The sequence below is a fragment of the Saccostrea cucullata genome, unplaced genomic scaffold (assembly GCF_032062105.1).
Source record: "Saccostrea cucullata isolate Sc308-1 unplaced genomic scaffold, CSIRO_AGI_Scuc_v1 ctg10021, whole genome shotgun sequence".
Taxonomy (NCBI): domain Eukaryota; kingdom Metazoa; phylum Mollusca; class Bivalvia; order Ostreida; family Ostreidae; genus Saccostrea; species Saccostrea cuccullata.
The window spans coordinates 1,620-21,272 of NW_026924438.1; the positions used below are offsets into that span (position 1 = coordinate 1,620).

Below are 19,653 nucleotides of genomic sequence, written 5' to 3' on the forward strand. Positions count from 1 at the left end.
ATATACAAGTAACACAAAAACCTCTAAGATTTTTTGTTGTACAAATATCACTACTAGCACATGGATTTGAAAATGTTCATGTATTTTTCTCATTTTGGACCGTAATATGTAATAAAGGTTAGGATGTAAAATACTACAATATTCTATTTTTTAAACATGTATTACCATATCCGATATGTACAGATAAATAATTTAAACGAAATCATGGGAAGGGTTTACATTCCGAGGGAATGAATCATTTAAACTAAGAGAATGCATGTTACAATCTGAGGTAACAGATTGTGTAATTTGAGGGAACGAATTGATAATCTGTGAGAATGAATTGGCAATTTGTTATAACAGATTGTCAATCTGAGAGAACGGATTGTATAAATCAAGAACTCGGTTTACTTTTATAAATTTTTAAAAATTCTATGTCCCTTCATGGCTTTCATAGATTTCATACCTGCATGGCTGCCAGGGTTGTAAAAAGAAAGGAGACAATAGACTGCAATGTTACTTCAGGGCAAAATTCCTGGGGCAAGGCTGTTCGTGAGCATGGGAGTTTTGATAAACCATCCAGTGAGTTTGACCACCCATGTATATGATGTACCATAATTGGAAAGTGTCTGAAAAATTGAGAAAATGGAAATGCTAACCACATACTTTATGCAGATTGGAAATACAACAGCAGTCTATAAAAACAGCTTGTTCCATATCTCGGCATTCATTCAGATAGATATTACATGTTTAAATAATGTGTCTGTATGAATAATCAAGCATCATAAGTATTATTATATGAGTGAATAATTTCCATCTCTCTGATTGGCTGAGATCCAACTATGTTAGAAAAATATTACGTTGTATTGACCTGCACGTGACGTTCCAGGTCAATACAAGGATTTATTTCCTCTACATTGATCTAAAAATAGATTGGGGAATTCCAACTTGATACAAATTGTTTTAGAAAGCTATTCAAAAGACTATGATTTTTATTTTCATGTGAACAAAACATAAGCAAATATATATTTTAGGTGAGAGTGGTAAAATGGGATGCAGGGACCCCTCTCCAACACTTTTACTGAGCAATTTTTTTTTACTTTTTGGCAGTCAGTTTTCCCTGATAATACTTCTTCCTTTCAAAATCTACCCTATAAAAAGAATGACATTATATATTTCTTTCATGGCTACTAAAATTGATTTTAAAAAAATTCAAATTGAAACGACTGGCCGGTAAGGTTTATCAACATTTTAATTCTGCTACTCTCTTGTATTTTGCTAGGACTTAATAAAATGCAAACAAGTAATGAGCTGTATCATTTTATCAGTGAATCATATAATAAAACAATTATTGCTGGTTTTTTTCGGTCAATACAATGATTTAGCCATCTTCGAAGTACAATATTCACCTCGCCCTTCGGGCTCGGTGAATATTGTACTCCTCAGATGGCTAAATCATCGTATTGACCTCAAAAACCAGCAATAATTGTATATTATGTGTTTAAAACACTTATTTTTCAAAATATAAATCAAATGTTTATAAACTTGTATGAATGTGATCTCAAAAGACTTTATTTTTTGAAATCTTTCAAATACAGAAATTTTCAATACCAAAACAAAAATTTAACGTTACCTGTTCATTGGTGTCTTTACATATTAATTGACCTTCGTAGTTCATGGTGGGCTTAGAAGGTGGGTATTCATAGATGAAAGTATTGTTGCATATGGTGAAAGCACCCTAAAATTTCAATGTGATAGTTGTACATGTACACACTGGTACATACTACATAGATACTGAAAACAACTATCCATTATCATGACAACTTTGATTTTACTTTGAACTTACGAGTGATTGTCAAAAGCATCAAAGTTCAAATCAATGCAAAATTGGCTGAACGATACGAAACACGCACACTGAAACATAAAGATCTAGTACATGTGTACATTTAGTTTTCTTTTGAACGTGAACTAATGCTTTTTAAACTTAAACTTTTCAGTCAATATACACGTATTCTCACCTGCTAATACTAAAGGCATGTCCGTATTATTTGATTCATTGATGTGAGGATCTTTGTCGTGAAATAATCATGAAAATTGACGTTCAGATTTCGGATCATGTTTTTGTTTACAGCTATCACAGCGGAAACACGTGTTTATTTCAATTCGTATCAACTCATACAGTGATGAGTCGTATTTATTTATAAATACGAGTTTTTGTATTGTTAAATATAGATCTCATTAAATTGCAAATTAATAAGTATACAGTATAACAAGATACAACAATATTAAAAATCTGATTGATTTTTTTTTTAGTAAAGATCGACGTTTTGGAAATCTACAATTTTTACCAATATTGTATATCACTTCATTAAAAACACATCATTTAAGGGCCTACATGTAGATGAATAAATCAACATTCACTGAACACAAAAGGCAGAACGAAAGTATTATTTGTTTTTTGAAATCTATTTTTTTTTTGTATTATGCATCTATTTCAGTAAAAAATATATTTAAATGGTCAAAAAAGTCTCATAAAAGAATTTGTTGTTTCGAGTAAGACGCAACAATATCGAAAAGTGACGTTACATGTAAATATTGACCGATTTTTCCATAAAGAACTTTGCGAAGGTCACAAATTCAAATTATCGTAATTAAGAAAATACTGAGCGTAAGAAGGCCTATAAGCGCTTGTTGGAAAGGAAATTTTCTGTACTTTTACCAGCTTTATTTTGTTTTCCCTATTTCAACACAGAAATAAACGTAAAACTGAGCTTTGTTTAAATATTACGAATAAAATCGAGAAAAAACACATAAGTGCAAGAAAATTCTCGTTTTTAAAATATACCTTAAAGTAATAACAATAATTTTTACATATTTTAAAAGTAGAGAAAATATGCTTTAAGAATATACCATGCTTTCTTATAGAGTTAATCAGGAAAAAGATTGTCAATCGTCTGGAAAATCGGCAATCGCTTTGGAAAATTACGCCATTTTCAAAAAGTCTCGTTTGTCTTTACAACGTAAAATCGATTAAATACCTGCAATCAAGATATAATCTTTTTAGATATTTTAAAAGTAGAGAAAATTTCCAAAAAGATGATATATAGCTTATATACCTTCATGCTACCACAAAATAGATACGGAGATCTTATTTTCGCGAAGTCGTGTTTTAACGCGCCACCGGTCAATTTGACCGGTACGGAAGTGAAGGGGTTAAGCAAATAAGACATAAAAAGTGAAATACGCTAATAAAAGACTAATATAAGATTGAATGATTCCAAGCTCTTTACCAAGTGAGATCGAACACTCATGCTTGGGTATATTCACCTGAATCGTGATCTTTCAGGTTAACTGAAAGATCCTCTACATTGGACTAAAATAGATCTTAAATTCAAAAAATAAAAGACTTTGTTTTTCACGTAAATCTTTTTGTAAAATTATGACAGGTTAATTAAATCCACCAAAATATAAAATTAGCAGATTGTTTCGAAAGTTACATAAGATATATTAAACAGAAAGTAACATCTAAGAACAAATTTTCAAATTAAAAAAAGTGTCCCCTTATTTTACACAAATAACATGCATTTTCATATTTTATCCTGAAGTTTATACATCAAAGAAAACACATACAAGTTAGCAACCAAGAATGTTGCCATTGTTGGCGAAATTTACTTAACTAGTTTGCATAATTACTGAATCAGATAATACTTGTATCTTACAGATGAATCTATTTATCAGTAAAATGTGCATCTTCGCAGCTTTTATCCTTCTCGGAAATGAAATTAGAGCATCTGAGGTACAATATACATGTCCCATAGACCTAAAGTGGATAACATAGTATAAGAGGTTTCGCAATGAACGTCATTTAATGAAATTGATACAGTTCAAGTTTTTACAGAAATTTGGGGTTGGTGTGGATATGTACACCTACTTCCTGCAGGATTTTGAACAAAGAATTTCTTCCCTATATAAGCATGTAGGCCTGTAGGCTGTCAGTAGAAACAACGATATATTTTCTGTCGGTTGTGGTAACTATAAATATAATTCCCCGCGCTGAAATCATAAAATCTTACAAAAATCAACAGCATAAAATGTTCGACTTTATATACAACCATTCTCCGTGATAAATAAAGTCAAAGACTTTTTGTTATCATTGACAGCTGCTTGTTGAATAAAAATGAAACTTGTAAATTTACTTACCTTGTCATTGGTCATTTGCAAAATTATTTTGTTAAAAAGCATTCTGATTTTACATACAAGTACTTTGAAGTTGATATTGAAAGATGCTGGAGTTCTTGATTGACAATTGTGGTTTTTGGAGTTGCACCTTTTTAAATAAGCAGACCTATTATTGTAGTTATATGAAGCAGAATTTGTCAAAAATCGTAAACGTGAAAAGTGAATTGTTGACAAACAAGTTGTTGAAACAAGCAATCTCGGGTGTGACCGGTGCTCAGGAGATGCTCACTCCTCCATAACGCCTGATCTCACCTCAGATGTTTGGAGATCTGCTCTGCTCCAATTTTGTATTTTGTATTGTTTAATGGACTTTTGAGATTGAATATCAGCAAATCTCTGATGTGACCGGTCGGCAGGGGATGCTCACTCCTCCATGGCACCTGATCCCACCTCTGATGTGTTTCCTCTGCTCCAATTTCGTATTGTTTAATAGACTTCTGAGATTGAATACATCTCCATATATTTCATTGGACTCCTCAGGTGGCTTAACAATCGTGTTGACCTCAAGAACAGCAATATTTTATGATACATGTAAATGGGATGAATGTATACTCAATCCTGTATTTGCTGAATGATTGTAGCTGTTTGTTCAGTAATTTCTCAAACAATCAACAAAATTAACAGAAAGTTACTACAGTGTCTACAGGAGGATAGAGTTTTAAAATTATTGCAAAAATCATTCAATATAAAACACGACTTAAAACAAAGGTTAACTCCTTGATATTTAAATTGAGTTACATCAGTAGTTGTATGTAACCATACCAACTAAATCTTCCCTACCCTAATACCTTTCACAACGAAGATAAATGTGTCATTATTAAGCTAATTGTATGTTCACACATTTAAGAAATTGACACTTTATCCGGGAGAAAGCTGGAGGTAACAATCGAAGTAAAGACATGGAATCAAACGACACCGGAATGTCCGTTTAAAGAAGCTCGGGTAATGGAAAAAATATGTTTGTGTGGGTATTTGCTCAGGAAGACATTACAATTAGAGTGTTCGGATGACAAATGTCAAACCCTCCATCGAATCAACTCTAATGGAAACATTCGGACTCAAGAAACATAGTGATAACGGACGAAATGTTTCAAGGAGTTTTGACGTCGCCTCGAGCAGATGTCAAAAATTCTCTGTAGGTTTCTACAGAAACAAACATTGGAAAGTAATATTCCGGTATTCTACATTGCAACAGTGGTGGAATAATTTACATTTGCTAAAAATTTACACTTCGATTAGCAAGCTTTTAGGTAGTTTAGTATTGTCAATGAGTAGAACGAAAGTACTTAGCAAAACAATCAAAATTTTATGACCATTATGATTTAAAATATTCATTTGAAAAAAGAACAACCTACTACACTATAGAAGTCAAAAGAAGGGTGTAATGGTTTCCTATCTTTTGAACATCGGACATATAATAAAATCTTTATGTCCATCATGAAAAATAATAAAGTGAAAAATATGAAGATCCCGAACAGTTATCAAGTCCCAACATCAATTCAAGCAATACTATTCGAAGCAGAGGAAGCAGGGGCCTCTATAACATCCAGATTCAGTGGGATAAGGTTTCATAGAGGAGAATGTATCCTCTGTCAACTGGTCACGCCCTTCGGATGCTCTGAGTCTTTATTGGACAAACGGAGAAATCCTTTGACATTCAGTGTAAAAATAAAGAACCTACTTTGTGTGAAATACATCAGTCAACATTTAACTTACTCAAGTCAACATTTTCAGTCAAATTCAAAAACTGAATATTTATTTGTCAATTGACATCTAATGTTAACATCAACAACTTAAAATTTAAAAAAATAAATAACATTTTAAATTTTATACACTAGTACGCTGTTTTATAAAATTTGAAAATAATGTAGAATGTTGATTAAGTCTAGCTGCTTAATTTGTGATCCTGTTCTTGATTTTTTTTTTTTTTTACTTTCAAGTATTGAATCCCAATTAAAAGTTAATATTACTTTCTCTCTTTCCAGGGAAAGATGTTGAAACATCAGAAAAATGAGACAAAGATATAATGGAACGTCAGGGCAGTGTTTTAAAAGCTTTTAATTTAGTCTGTAAATAATACGCGAGCAAGAGGTAAACAAAGGATTGAATACTGATGATAAAACGATAATGTTTCTCAGAAAATGTTAGTGCTAGACTATTTTTGTTTGTACGTCTCTTTCTTCTTGCTATCTTCCTGATAAACAGATTTCCAACATCCAGCTAGTTACATCATTAGATATAGAAATAAACTGATTATTCACAACCAGAAATTTACTTTGGAAAACTCGATGAAAATAGATTTTATCGGCTATAGATGCCATCATGAAATACAAACAGAGTTAAAATCTTTTTTGCCTTTGTGCATTTCGATATTGATACATCCAATTTTAAGGAAATTTTTTTATTATGATTTAATTTTTTTAGAAGGTTGTCTTTTGGCATATTGAAATCATATAATGAAAACAGTTTTAATATTGTTGCGCCGTATTACCAGGTACATGTATAATACACTGTACAAGTATATTGTCTTCCCACAAATTTTTATTAAAATAGAAAATTTGGTGTTATGACTATTAATAGTCATAACACCAAATTTTCTATTTTAATAAAAATTTGTGGGAAGACAATATGCTAAATGCACATTAAGATTCCTCAAATTAAAACATTTTTAAGTGAGGGGATAGTCATACTCATCCCCATTCCCGCCTATCACCGTTCAGTTCTTTTAATATTTTTAATCTATATTTTCATTTCGATATTTTCCCGGCCCCTCTACCAAATCCCATCCGGTGGTCCTATCTTTGATTTGTTTAGCAATAATAAGCCTAAACATGACAACATGTCAGTTACACACAAGCGAGATACTTTTATGAAAACAAATTCGCCAAATCTGATTGTCACCATATGCTATGGTATGATTTCAAGCTTCTAAAGAGAAATAAACAATCGAGGTGCCAGATACATGGTTTCAATTCAATACAGATGACGATGTGATATACTAATAATTGTAAACACTGATAACTGAATCGCAGAGGTTAAAGAGCTTACTTTTAATTCCTTGTAAAAATCTTTCTTTTGTTAAAAAAGTGTGTAATTTTGCAGAAGAAAATTTCGAAGTTCCAAAAATAATTTGATAGAACCACCAAAGAGATAACAATTTGTAAATTTTATTATGTATTATTTTCCAATTCTCTAACTACTTCTTAGAGAATTAAAGATACATGGTTTATTTTAATCATAGTTACATTTGTAAGAAACATTTTGTTAATTTTGTAATTGAAATGAATTGTAAAGAAATGAATTGCCGTCAAAATATGTGTAAATTTCTCTCTTCTTATACAAAAATGGGTAGCTTCTTATTATTAAGATAAGAAGCTCGAATTTTTAAAAAGAAAGACAAAGCCCTCCTTTGCTTCACTGATAACACCCAGTCCTCTTTGGTACCCGATCTCATCTTCTGTGTCAACAAAGTACTCTTATAGTATACAAAATTAATAAACAGGTACAATAAACTAAATATTGAAACCCTACCGTTCAAACATTCAAACGGTGGATGGCACCACTCGCTGAGATTAAATATTTAGTCTGTCACTCTGTGTACCTCGTAAGCTACACAGTAAGCAATGCTTACAAGTTAACTCCTGTAAGTGTGTAGAACTATGCAAATGAAGATTGTTCAATTTTTCAAAGTAGAGGATGCGTATGTAACAAGATATACATTTACATCCAGAAACCTTGTACGTTTTACATGAAATATTTACGCAACTTACCACAAAAAAGGATGCAATTTTGTTGAAAAGTTTTAGAAGATCAGTCGACTATAAAACATTTATTGAACGAATTTTTTTTTTTTTGTAAAAAGACGAAAAGTTTTTAAGTTTTAATACTTTAATTTTGAAAATTGTTTTGTTGTTTAGAGCAGTAAAAAAACAGCAAAGTATCACTTTCCTCTTCTCTTAATAAAGATATTATGCTCAGTGCTATTTGTCAAGAAAAAAACTTTTCAATGATTAGAATTGCTGGCGAAAAATCTACCCATGTTTTCAAAAATTGATTGAAAATGTTTGATGTGCTCGAAAAAAAAATCTGCATGTAATTAAAGGACTACTGATACTCTTATAAGAGTAAAAATTCGTAATGAAATAAATAAGGAGTCCATTTAAACTCTACAAAAAGGAGCACAACAAACGGACCTCTAAACATCAGAAGTAAAGGTGTTATAGAGGAGTAAGGATCGAAAAAAAAATCGTAAACATTACAGGTGTATATAATGCACTAACAATTAGTATGAAAAACAGTCAGTCAGCATGAGATGATAAATTGTATTTTCTGATAAGATCATTGTTTCGACCATAGAACTTTCAAAATTATTACTTTAAACAAGAATGGTGATATTCTTCTTTCATTATCTTGTTTGTCAAGTTTTCCTCGTCTAAAAAATGCTCCATACGTAGAACATGCCGTTCTGTATCGAATCAACCGAGAGACATAAATCTCATATGCAGATGATAAGAGCATATTGCTACATAAGTATAGGATATTAACGTTTAAAAAGTTGCCATCACGTTTTTCATGTATAAAACTTTGTTGTTATGTTACCAATAACTAAAAAATCTACATGTAAAACAGATGTGTCAGATTCCTTTAGATATCTTTCATTTTAAGCTTACCGGGAGACGACATATAATTAAAAGTGACTATTGTTCATGTTGTTATTTGATATTATGTCGTGCACGTGGATGTCTATTTTCTAAAATTCTGTCATTCCCCTGAATAAACTTTACTTTTATTTAACCGATCTTTACAAAAAATGATTTAACTTCATATTTCAATTTCAAAAATATAAATTAGTGTGCTTTTGATGACTTTTAGTGGCAAGTGGTCTTAAACTTTTTATGATCAGTAAGTCTTAAAATGAGCATTAATTTATCAATAAGAAAATGTTTTATACTAAAAACTGAGTGTAAATCATAATAATATAAACTGTGTAAAAGACGTTAAGTAGGTATTTTGCTTCAATCAAAGTCCGTAGTCAGTTTTTACTAATCAAAGATAACTGAAAATATTTTAAAAATGTTTTTTTTCTGTTAAACTTACAATTTTGAAGTAAAACGTCTTTATAAGAAATTAAGATCGCAGCTAATTTAGCTCAAACTATCTTAAACCACCGTGTATATATTTGCAGAACTTGTAAAAGTACAAGGACTGGTAAAAACGTGGGTGGTTTTATTCCGCTAGTTTTTGTTAAATAATGGGTGCCACATTGCATCCATACATCGAGTATAAACGTTTAACATCTATATTGCATTTAAAGACAAGAATGCTGTTTTCAAAGGATAAATTCTTATGATTGACACGTGAAATTTACAAGAGGTTTCGGCGCACACATTGCAAAACTTGATAGCAGTAAAATGTTAGCATCCGGGAAAGTGTAAACTAGGCGTTGAAATGTATATTGCTATTTATCGGTGAAGCTTTCAAATTTATATTTTAGCTGCAACTGTTTTCATACGGTGTGTAAATTGTTTAATCTAAAGTCAATGGTTTATTTACCTAAATAAGTCATTAACGGTGTCTGCAATTCTTTAACCTTTAAAGCTGAACCATACACAGTTGGATTTATGGAATATTAATTATAAAAGTTGTAAAAATATGTAATGTGTTATTTTCTTTGTTATAATTTATGCTGGATTTTTTAACTGAGAGTGTGGATGTTACTTAATGCAAGAATAGCTTTATAGAAATTGTGAGAGATAATTTATGGGTAATTCTGTGTATCAGTTCAGGAATTAAGTTTATAAATCCGTGTATGATTTTATTAGACCTTTTTTTTTTTTTTTTTTTTTTTTTTAAAGATATTTATTAACCTTCTCCCGATCGACTGTCGCCCCGACTCAACACTTTTTCATAAATGTCAGAAAACAATTATTTTTTAAACACTTATTTTTCATTCGGGAGAGGGCAAACAAATATTTTCTTACAGATGGTTTTATGTTGCTTATATATTTTTTAATTGATGTAAATAAAATGATAAAGAAACGACACTTTGATGTGTTTGTGATTTTTAATGATGTTCTATGTTATAATTATAAGTCATGATGATAAATCAGTGGTGTGTCTTTTTCTTAGCTTTTCCCCAAAACCCATGGACTGCTTAAAAGCCTTAGCTTTTATATCAAGTCCCAAGCTTCGGGTTTCAAAAATTTGCTCTTTTTCAATTCAGTACAGTCTATATATAGTAGTCTGGGACATCACTTTTCAAAAACTTACTAAGAATATATCTTCGTTTTTCAATGACCTCTTACTGAAACTAAACAACTGTCCTCAAATTAGGATGCTTTTATACAGAGTTGATTTGTTTTAAGGTCTTTCGACTAAACATATGACCTTAGTTGCATAATGGAACAGTATTTGATCACTTATTAGCAGGCTGTTCCACACACATAAAGATGGTGATAAATTTTATATTTGATTTAATAATTTCACAAGAATTTTAATCTTAAAAAAGGAAAAAAAGCAAATCTATATGATGATTCAAAAGCAATGTCACAACTGTTATAAAATCTTAAATAATTTTCATAAATTCCTTACATACTAATACCTCAACCTATATATATTGACTTTTCCCTTAAATCCATTCAGATATATGCAATACTTTTAAAAAAGATCAAAAATAAACACAACAATGGGTGTCGTTTGTCGCCGCACAGCAAGAATTTAGCGCCGTCAGTATGACGTTTCTCTTCGACACTCGTTTGGAATGACGATACATATCTAATATACAGAAAAACGAATGAATTTAGAAATAACATTTGGATAAAATTCAGATAATTTTAATACTTGAACTAAAAACAAGAGGATTTATAGTCAAAAAGATTATTAAAAAGAAGTACGTGTCGGAGGTCAAAAAGATATGCTATAATGAACTGATTTAAAGTGGAGATGAGTAACGTCATAACAACGTCGGAGATGAGTAACGTCATAACAACGTCGGAGAAGAGTAACGTCATAACAACGTCGGTAACTGCTTTGCAGAGATAAACAAAATCCAGCGTTATGTTTTACTTATGATTTTTTTTTAATTATTTTATATGATGGAATAGGATTTTAAGGCAAAATTGAAATAGATAAGCGATTGGTATGTCGAATTTTGATGATAATCTGTTATTGTTAAATATTTACATTTGCAAATGTTTTTCTTTATATAACACTACTGAAAGGAATGCGTATCCATAACTGTATAAATACAGGTACGGGGTCAATAGGTCATAGATGTGTGTATGGATAATCGTTTGACGTAATTTCTCAGTGACGTCATAAAGGGTCGACGCGCGTTCAGTGGATTACATACTTGCCGTTGAGTTTGAAAAATAATGCATTCTCACACGCTAAAAGTCACAGTCAGGCAAATATAAAGTATGAATAAGTCACAAATGTAAATATAAGTAATAAGGTATCATTTTAAGACATCTATCGGGCTATAAATACGGGTTGGTACGAGATTAAATTCATCATAAAGCCCTTCGGGCTTTATGGAATTTAATCTCGTGACCAACCCGTATTTATATCCCGATAGATGTTTAAAAATGATACCTTATTTCTTAAATATTTTACAGCAGTTGTGGCATAACATTTAAATGCACTCTTGTTACGTTTTTGCGACTTATAAAGTCATGTTTAAGGTTAATGTTTAATTACATACATTTGAAGTACAAAGCTTAAACTAATGTAAGAATTTTATTAAATGTATCAGTCTGCACGTCATGACAATTTTTGATTTAAATGTGTACAGTTCTATCTATGTATTATCTGTGGATCTATTACACCTTAGAGATTTGAAGATGTTAGTACATGTATTATTTATATTCAAGTATTTTAGAATGACACTAAATTAAACTTTAAATATTTTATAATAATCTAGAAAAAATTGTATATACATGTAAGTAGAAAAAAATATCAAAGACGTCTCAAACGTAAAACTTCGAAAATAAAAAAAAATACTGTGCTTTCTTATTTCTTCAAATGTACATTGAAGTTGTTCTTTCTTAAAATTTGAAAGAAAAATAATATCATTCTTTAAACAACTTCAACGTGAACAATTTGTCAAGGTTTCAAGTGTTAGCAAGATTGAACCAATCACTGAATAATTGTACGAATTAATTTTTCCTTTTGTTATATAACTTCTCTCTCTCTTTTTTTTAATTTTGAATGCTTTCTTACAGCTTTGGTATTTAATATCTATTTATTTATATTGAAGAAGTGCTTATTTTTGTATCTTCTTGATAAATTGTTTACATTGCATCTAAGTACAGAAAGAAATTTTTTTTTATAAAATCAACAATTTTTAATGTACATTTTTAATTTCAAGAACAAGAATACATTTTTTAAATGAAAATTTACATTTTGAATTGTCCTTGTTTGTTTCGATCTATATCAAAGTTTTTTTTATATAATTTACTTGTATATGTTGACCTCAAGTTATTTTTTAGTAAATTAAAAAATTCAAAGTAGTGTTTTATTATTATTATTTTCAACCTTAAGTTGAAAATGATTATATTACATCATAAACATTTAAATTTTTTTTTCAATTTTAGGTTAAAAAATAATATTTAAGACAGTGATAAAATGAGAAGCAATACATACATAACAATTTTGATCTTGGAAATGAACCTCAAATCTGAAAGTAATGGAATGAACAAGGTTCGTCATATGTAGTTTTTTTTTTATTATTTTATAATAATAGCCTATTATTAAAACTGTCTAATTAATCACGAGGTGTTTATTTTACAATAATGCAATTAAACTACATAGGAGACCAATAACAAAACTATATTCAGTTCCCATGGCTCGTCTGAACTTTTTATTGAGGGGCCACCAATAGATTTCATCAATTACATACATCAAGATATTATTTAATTTAATTAAATTTCATTCTATTATAAATGTATTTGATTAGCAAAAAAGCAATAGGAAATATCAAAAAAGTTTTTAAGTGTTCGAGAAATGTTCGTTAGATATTTGTGACACATCTTAATAAGATATAATTTACAGATGTTTAAATGATCGTTCTTTAGCAAGTCCACAAAAGCTGTACCCAATGTTCCTATTATTTCAGATTTTGAGAGCTTCTCGGCATGAAAAGGCGACAAGCTCAAATATTAGACCGAGCAGAATGTTTAAAAAGTAGCTACTTTTGATAATTATAACATAGACTTTCAGAGAAATGTTTACTTCTATTCATGTCTTTATGGGGCAATAAAACCTGAAGAATTATTGAAAATTGAAAGTGTATAATTAGAAAATTGCTGGAATTATAAAATGATAGCCCTTTAAATTGATAAAACCGTCAAATTATGTCAACATAATGATATTTGCTAATTTCTTTACTGTCGGTTAATTTAAACATCACCCTAGTCAAACACAATCGTATTTCAAAAGTGCAAATATTTTACACTATGTGAGAATATTTAATCGTTGACAGACAGTCGTGTCTGTTTTCGGTAAACGCACCAATAAGAAGCCCTTTCTGTGTGCGTACGCTCGACAAGCGCTCTCCAAGATCCAATTGAATTCAACTGAAAAGCCATTGACCAACGCCTGTTGAACTCTGGGAGGGCGGTACAGTCTAAGCACCTTTCATTTATTTCCATACGATATCGTATCAAAACTATATTTTTCTGTGATATGGTATTATCACGTCAAGATTTTCATCAAATAAAAGCTTAGAGAGGAAAGGGGAGACACTAATATCCATTCGACATGAACCCGGTAACGGCGCTCTACCCCATTACCGAGAAGGGGACACGGAAACCGAAATGTGCCCGCTGTAGGAACCACGGAATGGTATCCTGGCTGAAAGGACACAAACGCCATTGTAAATTCAAAGATTGCAACTGTGCAAAATGTAGTCTTATTGCTGAACGTCAGAGGGTCATGGCGGCGCAGGTAGCACTAAAGCGCCAACAGGCAGCCGAAGATGCTATAGCACTGGGGCTAAGGTGTGCAACTGAGGGATCGCTCCCTATAATGACACAAGGGCCGCTCTGGGGGCCGGGGACTGTGTCCCCACCTAAAGAAAAAGACTCCAAAAGCCAAGAAAGCGAGACCGATGAACCAGAAGACAATTCAAGTGATGAAAATGGTATGTGGCAAATTAAAAACTAAAAACTAAATAAATATGAAATTCTCTGCAAATTTAATTTAAAAAAAAATAGAAAGAATTCTAAGAAGTTCTTGTAGAAATTTGTAATTTAAAATAAAGGAGAAGAAGATTGAAAACTGAAAAATTTTGCTTTTAATTTGGATTTACTAAAGGTCTATTTAATTATAGCTAAAAAGAGGTAAAGGAATTTGTTTCCGAATTATTTTTTTAAAATATTTCTCTGTATGTCGGTACTTATTTCTAGCAATTTTGAAGCATATTATAATTTACATAAGGAAAAGTGAAATGAAATTCGATGTTTTTTTAAAAAAGAAAATTAGTCGTGTAGAAAGATAGAGCGCTTATTTTATTACATACATTTAAATGTTAAGTTCCTACAATGGATAACCAATTCACTTCTTTGAAATATAAGGATAAGTTTCCACTGATAAAATAACAATTTTATTTCAATAAAAAAATATATTTTTTAAACAATATTTTGTCACAATAAATGTAAAATACAAGGGACCTTATTTGAATTTCTTACTCAATTTTATTTTTATACGTTGGAGAGGATGCTTATTTTATCTCAGTTTTTGTGATTTTTACTTTTAGCCGATACGTTGCATTAAATTTCATAGAACTGATTACTTGATTACTTTGGTTTAAATTCTTAGAATATTGTTCTTCAATATTTGAAATAGATATTCATTTTATTACTAATCACAGGAATATCTTATTTCTCAGGAGTTCAGGAGTATCATATATGAATCGCCTCGAGTGTTTGATGAAGCCAACAAAATTAGCCACAGATACATTTTGTCGGTGTCAAAGTCGATATTTATTTTGAATATTTAGCAAGGGGTCCTGAATTTTATACTTCATTGAAAACAAATGTTGGAAGACCACTATAGCTATAAATATTCTACAATCCCATTAAAAAAATTGCTTTCGGTCTTTTAAATTTTGAAGTATCAGTTAGCAGAAAAGAATGGAAAATACTTTAAACATTTTTTTTTTAAAATGAATCGACGTAAATATAGTTTTAAATAATAATATCATTATATCCCTTTGATAATATTGATATGAAACAAACTTGATTTTTATACTCATATTTTTTGCAAGAAATTTTTTTTTTAAAACAGCAACAAAGAACAAAATATAAGAATAATATTGTCTTTAAAAAATACCATTATTTTTTCCCGTCTTTAAATACACACAAATATTAAAGGTAAAAACTCTCAATGTTCCAAAACTTAAATTTTTTTGAACAGTTTAGTAAAACTTAGAATAATTATGTAAGATATTAATCCTAAAAAAATCAAACAATCTTAAATCAATTAACTCATTATTACTTGTTGTAGATTTATTTGTTATATTTATTTGCTTTCCAGAACCAGCTCAAAATGGGAGACCTATTGCAAAGGAAGTGACAAAACCACGCCATGATACGTCATCACCAGATTCGACTGAAGAGAATGATTCTGTCAAGGTGAAGGTCACGGCACCAACATCCTACTCAGTGCACTCTCTGCTGCCACCAAATGCATTTCTTCCGGGTCGTTTATCTAATTTGGAAATACTAGAGAGGATTTTTCCATTTCATAGAAAATCAGTGCTAGAACTTGTACTGCAGGGTTGTAATGGAGATTTGGTGAAGTCAATTGAACAATTTTTATCCAGTCAAGAAACAATGATTTCAAACCAAACTTTACCGCATGTGAAATCAGACTTCAGGCCTCATCCATATTTTCAATATGGATCCGCCATGAAATCGTTAAACGGTGTTACAAGATTGTCGCCCACTGGTTCGGGCTCTGCTTTTACCCCCTTCTCGTCTGCTGGACCGTTCACTCCTTCAGGGATCCACTCGGCCTTTCAATCTCATTTAACAAACTTCACAGCAGACAGTTTACGACCCTCTTACCTACAGAGTGTATCTGGTTCTGTTAGACCCGACATCTTCCCGCCAAACAATCAACTGACATACCCTCGTTTGCATCCTCTGACGTCAGCACCACTTCCGGGATTTTTCAGCGGTTCGTTTCCGTTAACACCTTACAGAATAGACATGGGTGACTCCTGCCGTAAGACTCTCTCTGAAAAACATTCAGGAAAAACCGTGAACACAGAAAATGGACACGAGTCAGAGATGTGGGACGAAGGGTCACGTGATCGAGACAGAGAGTGAACAATTTTTGTAGTCAATGCAGATGTTGTTTTATTAAAATACTTCATATGTTATTAGGTTTAATTAATAAAATTTGAAATTATAAGATTCTTTGTCAAATATTTTCAAACGAAAGTTTAGTCTCCTTTGATTTTCATTTTCTTCATTTTACTCATCACTGATAACCTTTTCAGTGCCTATGCAATTGATTTCACCTTGTCTGTAAGTTTCATCTTTTCTTTTCGACATAGACAAATGAAAAAAAAATTATTCTTTTTCACTTCACTTCGAAAAATATCATAATGTTGGGTTTTAAGTGAGTTTTAAGAACTCAGTTTTCATTTACAATGTGAATCATGTCTTCAACAAAGAGAAAACGGACAAATATATCAGATAACACGTCAGATGGAAACTTGACTTTGGTGGCACTACATTTGTTTGGCTAGTCTTGGTCGTTATCATTAAAATCTGTTTATAAAAAGTCAAATACGGCCAAAGTTTAACAAATAAATCTGCTTGTTAAGCGGAGAGAGGTCTTTTCTGTTCCGATTTGGTCTTGATGTGTTGACTTTGAAGGCCACTTCACACAAGCTTTGTGTTTGTAGAGTTATCCAATATCTGAGACAGTTGACTAGTGTTGGTGGTCTTTGGTAGATCTGTATAAATAGATACTGAGTATTAGATACATGTCAGTCGCCAAACATTAAACATAGAAAACTCTCTCTCTCTCTCTCTCTCTCTCTCTCTCTCTCTCTCTGATAGATACTGATCCATTGTTCATACCAATTGAAAACTTAAAAATATCCGTTAATATTTCTTTTGCAAAAAATGACATGTTTGCAAAAGAATTAACATTGTATATATACTGTAAGAGATACAACTAAAGTTTCTTTATTCAAAACAAGACTAGTTCGAAATGTCTATATAAGTAATCAATTTTCTAAACAAGATCATTTACCAGTTAGTGTTTCCTTTATATCGCAAACAAATGAAAGTGTCGAAAAAGGATCCATCGGCGCCATACTTTTTCCTGAAATAAAAGTTATATTTTTTAAACAAATATATAACTTTGAGAATTTCTTTAAGCTGTTTCGGGCATAATTAAGAAAAAACTTTGGTTTTGTTTCAATAGGAAGTTTAAAGCTTGACTCTGGAGAATAATCGTCTTTTATTTTGCTATTAGAAAGGAAAGTATATCTTTGCGATCACTTAGTATTTTTGAAAGGTGTATAATTATATTTTTTAATTAATGGTGAATAAATCATTTTATTATGCAAAATAACTGCTGGAGCTAGAGCTTTCTTGAAACTACAAATGTATTAAAAATATAATGAGAAAAATTATTAGCATTTAGTATATTTTTTTTTCATTATTTTTTAATTTATATAAAGACTATATACCAAAGCCTGAATTTTCCATGCCTTATTTCAATTTTTTATTTGTGTTTTTGTGTTAGTTTGTTTTTGTTTGTTTGTTCATTTTGGGGAAGAAGGTCGGAGGACATGACAATCTGATTCCATGATTAATGAATTTGGTCATTCACAAAAATCCTTACGTTATAAATATCATGTCAGGTACCGCCTCTTATGACGGCGAAGAACAATTAAGCAAATTGACCACGTTATCATACATGTATGTTCGATAAAATTTCAATTAAAGGCTGTTCTTATCAAAATTGTTTTTATAAACTGTATGATTATGGAACATTTTTACAGAAAAAATGAGCGATCGCTTGCAGATGTACCGTAGCCAGCTGTTTATGTAATTATGTAAATGATTTATCAATGAATAAAAGTACAATTTTTGAAAAGATTGCAACGTACAGAAATGGGATTGCAATAGCAGCAGAAGTATGCATCGCGGTGCGGTCGATTCTAAGTCGCCAGCCTGCTTCGTGAGAACAGCACACCTATAGGGTTATCACCGAGGCAGAGTGTATCGAATGCGCCACACTGACAGTCGAGTAGGCAAACTTTGTACGGTTAACCACTTACTGCCAACTTAACTGCGATAAACGACCCTCGGGGGAATTTATCCTTCAGTGTTGACAGTTATAATCCTAATAATGAAATCTCGTTTGAAACAGAAAGCTGATCAGGGGTTCAGGGGGTGGTCGGTACTCTATTAGACATCGTAATTTCCTTCTTGTTTCGTGGTGACTTCAGATATAAAACGTTTCACGAACTTTGTTTGGGTCGGTTGTAATTGACCCTGGGTGGCAAAATTTTATCAACCCAACCTGTGATTTTTAACGTGTGTATATGATACATAATGTCCCACGAGGAGATTGTTCTGTCACTTATACATTATGAAATATTTGTTCTCAAATTGAAATATCTGATTACGTGAATGAAAGCTTAAAGTTGCTCCGATTTCTGAAACATTTAAATACATGTAGTTAATGTTACATATTTTTAATTAACATCAGTGAATAAAATATTGTTTAAATTTAAATTTAAATATTTTTAATTATCGTTTTGTAAATGTTATACATATACCTCCACTCATTGAATTCAAAATTTATACAAGATTGGTAAAATTAATTTAGAAAAACGGTTATACTAGTATATTATAAGACAAGGCGTCTGACGCATGAAATTTAAAAAGTGAAAGCGTAACAAGGAAAACTCAATTGATTGTTTACTTCAATTTTCGGTATTTACATTGTCATTAATAAATGAATCAGCATATTCTGACCGATTAATACTTTCAGTATGTCTAAATATAATTTTAAGATACACCAAAACAGAGATTCATGACAATAACCCATACCAATTTTTTTTTAGTTGCCGCAGAAAGTATACAATTGAAATTTTATTTATATGTTCGCAAAGCATTGCAAAAATACAAATGAGACAAGCAGACCTATTTTGTATTCATTTGAAGCAGAATTTGTCTAAACTCTTATACGTGAAAAGGAGAAAACACTTGCTGTGGCCTTCAACTCGACATTTAGATATATCGACGAAATAATGGTAATTTTCATTCGATCTTATGCCGACACGATATATCCTGGTGCGATCGAGATCAAAGATACCGCAGAGTCTATCACATCTGTTTCGTAATCATACTTGGGTAATTTACTTGAAAAAGACGTAAATGGTAATCTAACAACCAAGCTGTA

General features: G+C 31.1%; 1 protein-coding gene and 1 long non-coding RNA gene across 2 annotated transcripts; one reads left to right on the plus strand and one right to left on the minus strand.

Annotated features, from left to right (window-relative positions):
* Positions 1-367: 367 nt before the first annotated feature.
* Positions 368-2,291, minus strand: LOC134266427 (uncharacterized). Its single transcript, XR_009991974.1, has 3 exons — positions 1,998-2,291; positions 1,613-1,717; positions 368-608 (listed from the first exon to the last, which is right to left on the minus strand). It is a non-coding gene; the product is annotated as an uncharacterized LOC134266427 (long non-coding RNA).
* An 11,662-nt stretch (positions 2,292-13,953) lies between these two features.
* Positions 13,954-16,550, plus strand: LOC134266428 (doublesex- and mab-3-related transcription factor A2-like). Its single transcript, XM_062748671.1, has 2 exons — positions 13,954-14,359; positions 15,754-16,550. Exons 1-2 carry the CDS (start codon positions 13,978-13,980, stop codon positions 16,548-16,550), a joined length of 1,179 nt encoding a protein of 392 aa, XP_062604655.1. The 5' UTR covers positions 13,954-13,977.
* Positions 16,551-19,653: the final 3,103 nt, after the last annotated feature.